Source organism: Lepidochelys kempii, chromosome 6, assembly GCF_965140265.1.
Source record: "Lepidochelys kempii isolate rLepKem1 chromosome 6, rLepKem1.hap2, whole genome shotgun sequence".
In the NCBI taxonomy this organism is placed as follows: domain Eukaryota; kingdom Metazoa; phylum Chordata; order Testudines; family Cheloniidae; genus Lepidochelys; species Lepidochelys kempii.
Genome location: NC_133261.1, coordinates 126,984,892 through 126,994,976, shown reverse-complemented (window position 1 = coordinate 126,994,976; position 10,085 = coordinate 126,984,892). Strand labels below are relative to the sequence as shown.

Sequence of the window (10,085 nt, the reverse complement as noted above, 5' to 3'; positions counted from 1 at the left end):
CTAGTTTTGGTACAGTTACTACTACTCTGAACTCTGCTATGCAACAAAAACCTAGATCATATGGAAAATTCAAAACATACTTTATTTAATTACTGAAATAACCTAGAAAAAGTGAGAAGTTACATTTCAACAGATATTTACGAACATGGATTGGTCAATAATGGGTAGGTCTCTGGAGGCACTTAAGGACCATAGTTAGCATATTCTTCTAATATAAATACTAAAAGACATGCATTGAGGCAGAGGGAAAGATATCTAGAACTGTATGTTGGAAAATCTTTAATGCATTTGCCATTTCCCAGCACAGTTTCTAAAATACACACAAGATCAGGGCTGTAGATTAATTGACCCAGGTAAGACACTGCATTAAAATCTTTCCATTCACATTTAAGTTTTTGGCTAAAAAGAACCTATTGGTCAGATTGTCGATTTTGTTTTAATTTCCTCCCATAAAATACTGGATTAAGAAAGTTACACTAAATTTTTTTTAAATTGCTTACATAAGCAAAAATTAGAGTAATGGCATAGTATTCCCAGAGCCATTATATTTTCTTGCAATATATCAAAATGTCATCTTAAAAAAATACAGTAGTAAAGATTGAGGTATAACTTAAAAAATACTTGATAATCTTTTGCATTAAACTAGATCACTTCATTGCCTTCAGTAAATATCAATGGCCTTTTTTGTAGTTTCTTCCCCTCAGTGGTGTGCAGTGATAATTTTCTGGGTCTGGAATTCTTCCTCCTGGTGTAAAGATTGAACTTTTTTTCACTTGAAGTAGCAGATTATTTTCTTGCTGCAGAGGGAGAGGAAATAGATGGAAGTTCATGTTAAGATAGTGAAATTTACATATTGGCAGTAGCTGGTCTACACTAAACAAGATGGACTTTACCTCCTGGGCAGTATGGGTAAACTGCAGTTATTCCATAGAGATGTGATCTCTGCTCTGGAAGATACTCATCAGTAAGGAAGCCATTGTCTTTATTCACAGCTATAACACCATCCCTATGAACAAAAGTGAGAAATCCTTTAGTCTCCCACAGAAATAAATAGTCTTTCAATCTTCAGAATAAATTATAATGGTTCCTTGTGTCTTAAATTCTATGACCACCTGCATAACACAGGCCAGAGACCCTCACCCAGTAACTCTGCATCAAGCCGCTTCATTGTGCTAATGTTATTTTAATCAGCACAGGGCAGAATCATTAAGGGAACTTTCAAAGGCAGTGGTATTACGTCCCAAATGTCTGTCATTAAAAATTTGGAAAGGACACACAGGTTTAAATTGAAAATAATGGAATGAGGTTGGGAGTGGTTCTTTGTTGCCACTACAAGGGTTTTTTGGAGTGGGTGGAAGAAACAGGAAGAGGACCTTAGTTATGGGGCATGTTTCCCATTTGGAAATGGGAGTCTCAAGATTTTTCCTAACACCAAGAATGTTTTATAAAAATGTAGCTGTGGCCCCATTCATACTTTTTTTGCATTGATAATGTGAAAGCTGGGGTAGGTTCTTTTAAAATCATCATATACCTTTGTACGCTGCTTTTAATACAAAGCGCATATTCCATTTGGGCCTCCATTGAAAGGACTACTAACCAGAACTGGCTTGAAGAATATGGGGTTGATTTTGCAGTCTATTTGACACAAATGGTTTCTGTAAAAATGACTAACTTGTATATTAGTTAAAATTCAGTTGAAAACCCCTGCCTATAGTACCAAGGCAACTTGGAAAACAAGAACCTGATATTCTAGTGAGTTAACATCATTCAGTGTAGGCTGAACAATTGCGATGGAACAGAAACTTCCCAAACCATGCCATAACTGTTACTAATACAACTCTCAGAATAGGCTGTGCTTGCTGCTTAATATGACATGCTGGCATTTTGCCTTTTAAATAGTTAGGTGACCATCCAGGGTGTAATAGTTACTAGCCTACCTTCTCCAGTCAGTGTGATAAAAGTGATTGGCATAACTAACAATGCTGAAGGGGTAGTTGAGGTTATGCTGAATGACACGCCTTCGTGTTCCATCTGGTAACGTGCACTCCAGCTTTTTAGTACCTTTTACAAATAAAACATTTAATCAGGCAAGAAATAGTGTATTTTCCATGGAATTTTACTCAAGCTAGAAGTTGATAATAATCAGAACAGTCCTGATCAGTAAACTTGTATCCTAGGTCCCTTCCTTCTAAAGAATGTGAAAATCCACATAATTCAGGAGGACTAGAATTTTGGTTTTTAGGGTGTTTTCTTTACCCTAGAGGAATTAGAATCATAGAATATCAGGGTTGGAAGGGACCTCAGGAGGTCATCTAGTCCAACCCCCTGCTCAAAAGCAGGACCGATCCCCAAAATTAAATCATCCCAGCCAGGCCTTTGTCAAGCCTGACCTTCTCTAAGGAAGGAGATTCCACCACCTCCCTAGGTTACGCATTCCAGTGTTTCACCACCCTCCTAGTGAAAAAGTTTGTCCTGATATCCAACTTAAATCTCCCCCACTGCAACTTGAGACCATTAATCCTTGTCCTGTCATCCACTACCACTGAGAATAGTTTAGATCCATCCTCTTTGGAACCCCCTTTCAGGTAGTTGAAAGCAGCTATCAAACCCCCCCTCATTCTTCTCTTCCGCAGACTAAACAATCCCAGTTCCCTCAGCTTCTCCTCAGAAGTCATGTGTTCCAGTCCCCTAATCATTTTTGTTGCCCTCCGCTGGACTCTCTCCAATTTTTCCACATCCTTCTTGTAGTGTGGGGCCCAAAACTGGACCCAGTACTCCAGACGAGGCCTCACCAATGTCGAATTGATTCTATCCTGGGAGTATAGTGACAAATGGCATTCCCACTTTGACTGGGTACATACGCACGCACCTCTACTCAATCCACTATAGGGATGTAAAGGAAAGCATTTACCATATATACTTGTTCATAAGCTGAATTTTTTTGGTTAAAAAGTGAAGCATTAAAGAGAAGGGGTTGGCTTATTGATGGGTCTACACCAAAATTTGACGATTTTAAGCTCTATTGAATATCTAATACATTGTTGTTTTGCTTACCTGGAGCGTTCACAGGCACAGAGCCCCTCAGCTCCCAGTGGCCGCGGTTCGTTGTTCCCAGCCCATAAGAGTTGTGGGATATGGTGGCCAGCATGTTCCTCGGCCCGCGCCACTTCCCGCAGCTCCCATTGGCTGGGAATGGCAAACCGCGGCCACTGGGAGCTGAGGGGCTCCGTGCCTGCGAACGTTCGAGGTAAACAAGATGTCCTGACCCAGTAGCAGCTTACCCTGATGGGCCGGGAGCGAAAGTTTGCCAACTCCTGAAATGAAAGGTTCATATAGTTTTTGCCATTTTTACCTATCCATCTTGGGGGGGTCGGCTTATAAACAAACGGGCTAATGAACAAGTATATAGGGTACTTTATTTTTGTCTGTGCGCCTGAGTACAGAGGCTCAGTTCTTCAATCTGTGCCATATATACAGTATTCACTGAAAGACCCATGTAGACTCTAAACTCGGTCCTGAAACATATCTCAGTACAAAATGCATCTACACCTGCATTCTCCTTAGATGCTGTATAGGTACAGAAAATGTCCATCTGTGTATAGCAGCCAATACACCCTTGTGATGAAGTACGAGCTGTTGTGTGTTAAATGTTACAATTCCACATTAATATTCATGACAGTCAAAACAGCATGCAAAAGAACTGTGGAGAAATCCAAACAAGGAACGCTTTTGTAGAAACTATAAAGGGGCATCCCAATTTTAGAAGTTAAATTATTTCACCTTTCCTTTAAAAATAAAAATCTCCTATCTACGTTGAGTTTCTACATTCTACTGCTTGAAGTTGGAAGCCTTTGTTCTATATACAGCCCTCTGCCGGTGGCTCTAAAGCTGGTCTGCCCTACGCTCACTTAACCTGTGAAGACATCCACACTTTATTCACATACATAATCCTAATTCGTGGTAGAGGAATATCGTCCACAATCTTTTAGCTGACAGAGGCCAGCTAACACACTTACACAGCCTCAGCAAGACCATATTATTCAGTAGGACATTTTCAGAAGTCAGTAAAGTATTTTTTGCCTTTTCAATCTAAAATTTGTCATGTTTAGACAGGCAATGTGTGAAAAAAGTCTACTGTGTTTGTTTGTTATGGGGGGATGATGGGAGGTGAGGAAGCGTAAGGAGAATTTTTATAGCTGTGCTTTGTTTCCAGTATGTTTCAATCTGTATTAGCTTAAGTTACCTGCGTCTGCCCAGCAAATCAGTTTGGAGAACGGGTCAAAAGTCAAGCCATTTGGTAAGCCGATGTCCTTATTCACCAGAATCCTCCTGTTAGCTCCATCTATGGTTGAGGTTTCAATTTTAGGTGCTTCACGATTCCAGTCAGTCCAGTAAAGGTTGCTGTGAGGGAACCAATTAAAAAACCTCAGTAAGGATGCACAGTGGGTGAACCAATTTAAAAAAAAACAAAAACAGAATTTGCAATAACTATCAGAAAAGTCCCAGACCTCTCAGTCTGCTTTCTGGAACAGATCATTAGCGGATTTGAAAGTCCATAAAAGGAAAGCTGAACAAGCTCCAGAACGTTTTTTTACAACCAATCATTTGCAATGATTAGATTAAAGATATTCTTCCGTGATTAGGGCCAGTCCCATTAACTTTCTAGATAGCAACTGTACATACATGGGGGGTTATAACAATCGTCATAAAACCTGTGTTCCAAATTTGCACAAGATTCAAACCTTTCAATAATATTTTAAATCTGAACACAGAATATAATTGGCAAATTTAGCCAAATACTAGATTAGTAAATAAAAGGGGACAATGCATAGGGCAAAAGTGTTTCACGCTCTGACTGTTGCGATTTTGAGAGCTTCCTTCCTACACACCCTTAAGGAAATAACTAGCTGGAGCGTGTGCACATGAGAGAAATGTCTATCATGCCAGACAGTACCACTATTACTTGATTTGCAGCTAGGTAGCATTTACTCATTATTTAGAGCACAGAGAGTTTTGTCTCAGTGACTGATTAATAAATTACTGTAGGGGGCAGCATGTACATGAGGAAAATTCAGATCACTTAGCCACCGGTGCTTTTCCAGCAGGGTAGCCAGGAGGCCAATGTATTTACTAGCAGGTTTCTCTAACCCTGTTCTGAGACTTGTCTACACTACAGCTTCCACTATTGCAGCGGTGCTAGAGGTGAATTGTGGGTCTGACTTTTAACACTGAAAATGCGGCTCCTAGGTCCAGCATTGTAGTCAGTGGCCCTGTAGGTGAATCTCATTTCATTCCAACCCACCCTATGAACATACTGACACAAAGGTCTGTGAGAAGACAGCCTTTTCCAAAGCATGGGTGCTGTGCTGCCATTTACCCTCTGATTGCATCCACAGCGATTGCACGAGGATTCACAAGGTCTGCATCAAACAGAACTCGGCGCTCAGAACCATCCAATCTTGCACGCTCAATTTTGTCCAGGCCGCTATCTGTCCAAAACATGGTTCTGCGGAAGTGGTCGATGGCGAGTCCTTCGGGACTCATCAGGCCTGGAAGGATATGCAAAGAGGAGCACGGTCAGTATATGTGCAAGGGAGTATTTCATGCTCATACTTGGTATTTATGTACAGTAGAACATCAGGGTTACGAACACCTCGAGAATGGAGGTTGTTCGTAACTCTGAACAAAACGTTCTGATTCTTTCAAAAATTTACAGCGGAACATGGACTTAATACAGCTTTGAAACGTTACTTTGCGGAAGAAAAATGCTGCTTTCCCTTGATTTTTTTAGTAGTTTACATTTAACACAGCACTTTACTGTATTTGCTTTTCTTTTTTCTTCCCCCCGTCTCTGCTGCTGGCTGATTGCATACTTCTGCTTCCAAACGAGGTGTGTGGTTGACTGGTCACTTTGTAACTCTGGTGTTGGTAACTCAGGTTCTACTGTAATACATTATATTACAAAATTTAAAGTAATTAATCCTCCCTGTACCCCTGTCTGGCGGTTTACTATTATCCCTGTTGTTCCATCTTGCTTGGTAATCATAGTTCTCCTCCCCAGAATCTATCATAATTTGTGATGCCTAATTGGGAAAGCCAGGCAGATAATGGCTTGCCAAAGGTTATAGAGAGTGACCGCGTCAAAGCTGGGATTAGAGCTCAAAAATTCCTCATTCCCAGCCCCACTGTGATTCTGCTATGTGGACGACAGCTTCAATGTCTGTGTTCAAACCCGCCATATTCAATCCCAAGGAAATGGTGTTTTACCTGAGTTAATAATGGTTTCAGGTTCAGCCCCTGGTTCTAAACTTGCTCGGTTAACTGTCCGACCAGCAACGTCTGTCCAATAGACCATTTTTTCTCGACAATCATAATCTAGTCCAACCACTATGGAACCCTGTAGGGATAAATATATCTATAAATTATTTTTACTTATTCTTCTCCACTGCAAAGGTCTTTACGTGGCTGCAGCTGATGGGAGGCAGAGCTGACGCAGGCAATCCTGGATGCCTGGCTCGGCGTTCTAGCCGTAGCTTGAGGTTTGTCACTTTAGTTCTGCTGGGTACAATTTGGTTAAAATGAGCAACCTTTCTGTGTGCGGGAATAAGATTGTAAGACATCAAAGTTCAAAATGGGTGGTTATACTTTAATTCAACCAGCGGGGCCAAATTCTGTGCTGCTGTAAGTGGCTGCAGCTCTACCAACTTGAGTTGCGTTTCAGCCAGCAGAGAATTTGAACCGCTCTATTTGTCTGACTTTTGTTTGGTTTGAGAGACTCAGGCTGGAAGAATGTAGAAGTGCTTCCTTCTACGCTGAAGCACTGGTGTGTTACTGTCCAGGTTTTGTTAGTTGCACGGCCTAAGGGTTTGTACTGAAATCTTTGGGAATTCTTATTTAAGACAGATGTCCAAGCCACATGTCTGTCTCCAGCTGGGCTTTAAAAAAACCTCCGGGATCAAGCAGAGACTTGTACAAGATTGTAGCCAACACATGTAATGCCCTTCAAGCTTTCAGGAGGGAATATTTCACAAGTATATTTTCCACCAAGATACAGATTTGATGGTCATGCCCCAATTCTTAGTGTCTGTCTGCCTGTTTAACCCCTTTTGAGATATGTGTGACTAAGTGGCTTGTCTCTAATGGGGAGGAGGAGGAGGAGGGAGAAAAGATATAAAAAGAGAAGGGGCTGGGGAAAGGTTCAAATACTTTCTCAACGGAGTATCTGAAGCAAAAGCTCAAATGGACGTTACACCTTGGAATCATTTGTATAGTTGAGAGCAATCTCTTATTTGGCCTGAAAAGAGATATTTACAGAGTGACGATGTGGATAGTGTCTTAAAAACAGACTGGGGCAGAGGAGAGCAAAAAAGTCGCTCAGGAACGTTGAGAGGAGGGAGACGAATGCTGCCCATGTTGCTGGGGTAGTGGAGGCAAGTGACTGGGAAAGAGGAGGGGCTGTCTTTCATACAGTAGGGATAACTGACCGGTTTTGCCTCCTGTTTTCTGGTCGTTGGAACCTCACCACCTCAGAGTCTGGTTTTATTTTATTGGATGGAGAAAGAGGAGAGAGATGACAAAACTGAAAATATTATCCTGATACACAAGCCAGGCCCACTGGGTGAGGGGCTTTGTGTCCCTCTAGTGGTGGCCATGGCACAGCAAGGTCGATGAGTCTACTACAGCCTTGTCTCCAAGACCTGGGTCTTGCAGTTCAGGAAGCAGAAGCACATACATTCAGAGCCGGAGGTTCAATCCCCGGCTCTGACAACACACGCGGGGCATGGCAATACAAGTGGTGGCCTGTACAGAGAACTCAACTGGGAAACCTCAAGTTCAAGCTGGCCAGGTGGAATGCGTAAGCCATGTCCGCTTGGCGTAGTGCTCGGTCTCCTCCTGGTGGGGGCTAGGCCGCACTGCGATTGATTAGCCTGCTCCAGTTTGGGCAAGAGAGTTGGGTTTGTTTTTAACTTAGTCAGACAATTCCCATCACCCGGCCCCTCTCCCCGGGGTACTGGTGTTACATACATATACATTACTTATACAGACAGCTCATCTCCCGAGGCAAAGATTCTGTATCGACTTGTCACCACAGAATACGCATCCTTTAAAGCCTGAGCTGCTGGACTCAACGCATTCTGAAGAAGATACTTTACATGCAATGAGAGCAGGGTCTTTGCCATCTCTTTCTGAAGCCTTGTGCCGTTCAGCGGTAAATAGCCTATTTGCTGTCCCTGAGCATACAGCAGGAAGGTGCCTGCAGTGGGCGGAGTCACATCAGGACGAGGAGAGGGCTGGACCGTGGGAGGAGCAAGGCTGGGGAGACCTGTCAGTCAAACACAAAGATTACATTCCTGCTTGACCTCACACAGAGAGACTTTAAGGATGCAGTGACCTCCGGAAGGGGAAGATCAGCTGTTCTGAGCAGAGTTCAAGGTGGAGACGTGTGCGTGTGTGGGGGGGGAGAGGGGGGGAACACTCTCGTTTGCCCCTCGCTCCACCACCATTTTCTTTGTCAAAACTTTGTTTTGATGGGAATTTTCCACCCAGCTCTAAGACTGTGTGTGGGCAAGTGCACGCACACACAGAGACAATGTGGGAGAGGTCGTATCTTTTATCGGACCCCCTTCTCTTGGTGGGAGAGAGACCAGCTTTCAAGCTACACCGAGTTCTTCCTCCGGTTCCACACTTCTGAAATCTACCACACTGGAATCATTGCTAGATGGATGACAGTTCAGCTTCCTGATGATTGATTTAGGGCCTGATCCTGCACTTGGAGCAGCACAGACATCTGGATCCCATTGCAGCATCAGGACCTTAATCAGTTATATCCTCTGATCTGCAATGTCTATAGACCCTTGGCTGTGACCCAAGTGAATCTACGAGCATTAGACTAGCAGCAGTGTGACTGTTTTCCTTGCCCCAACAAGCCTTTTGTTTCATACACCATTTCCCCCCAGCAAATCATTGCGTACTCACACGGAGGGGGAATGCCAGGTTGCGATCTCGTTCCTTGAACCTCTCTGCCGCTTTCATCCACGCACCAACAATACCCACTGTTGCCATGACACTGCAGCGGGTTAAAGTTGCCCAGAGCATCACACTGGGGTACGTACTGGTCTTCACGTGGCCTGCCACCGTAGTGCTCAAGAAGGCTTTGCCTCCAGCGTTCACACATCGTCTGCGGTCTCTGGGTGGGCTCTACAGCGAAGGGTAAGAGGTTCGGATGGGAGCAGGGCCAGACTCTCCTTACAACACACACAAGCCCTACGCACAGGCTCCACCTTGCAAGGCTCACCGGCGTTCCTGCACCAGGCCCATCAATGACGCTAAAAAAAGTTTAGCGCCCAAAATAATTAAAATTGACTCGAGCTTAATGGAAAACGTGCAGCCATCTGAAGTATTTTCAGGCTGGTTTATAATAGCTTTCAATGGGACGGCGTCCCTTTAAGGACTTACTCATCGCTCCCAACCCAGGTCATTCTAACCCGTACAATGCCAGCCTTGGCAATCGGTATCCATGAAAAGAGACGGTGGCATTTACTACAGTAAAGAGAAGATACATTTTGAGGACCGAAGCAGGGTCAAGTACAGGAATTGACACTTTGACTCTGGGCTCTGGAAACCGTCTGAGCCAATGATAAGCCCTGGAGAGCAGCCGACTGGTTTATACAGAACACAGCGGGAACTCTGCTTAGGAAAGTATTTAGAGGTTAAGCAAAAGGCTATAGCCTTACGGCTAAAGAAGGGGGGTGGTTTCTGTTTGAATTATTTTCTGAACAGCTTTTAGCACCGGTTACACAACCCACTGAGCTGAGTGCAATTTGGAAATGGGGGGTGCTGATCGTAAGCTGGGCCATCCCCGATCGCGTGCCCAGAAGGGCAAAATATAACCAGCCAGCGAGGACAGTGATGGGATGGGAATGGAAGGGAGAATGGAGAAATCCCTTTTGTACCAATGCAGCTCTGACCCCAGGTGTGAGCACTGGGCATCTCACAACCTCCCTAGGAAGGGCCTTTGCCTTTAGCTCAGGAACGGTACGAGAAAAGGCTCCGATTTGTGGGGCTGGGATCTCAAAGGGGAGCTG

General features: G+C 43.7%; 1 protein-coding gene across 3 annotated transcripts in view; it reads right to left on the bottom strand.

Moving 5' to 3' along the window:
- Window positions 1-63: 63 nt before the first annotated feature.
- Window positions 64-10,085, bottom strand: part of NID2 (nidogen 2) — a 53,903-nt gene continuing 43,881 nt past the window's right edge. For 2 of the 3 annotated variants that reach the window (XM_073350139.1, XM_073350137.1), the window contains 7 exons: window positions 8,977-9,198; window positions 8,154-8,323; window positions 6,268-6,397; window positions 5,378-5,549; window positions 4,244-4,401; window positions 1,938-2,061; window positions 64-1,006 (listed from right to left, as the gene is read on the bottom strand). In XM_073350139.1, the coding sequence (XP_073206240.1) occupies window positions 874-1,006; window positions 1,938-2,061; window positions 4,244-4,401; window positions 5,378-5,549; window positions 6,268-6,397; window positions 8,154-8,323; window positions 8,977-9,198 (1,109 nt within the window). In that variant the 3' untranslated portion in view covers window positions 64-873. The remainder of the gene's footprint in view (window positions 1,007-1,937; window positions 2,062-4,243; window positions 4,402-5,377; window positions 5,550-6,267; window positions 6,398-8,153; window positions 8,324-8,976; window positions 9,199-10,085) is intronic. The other variant, XM_073350138.1, reaches the window with a different exon arrangement.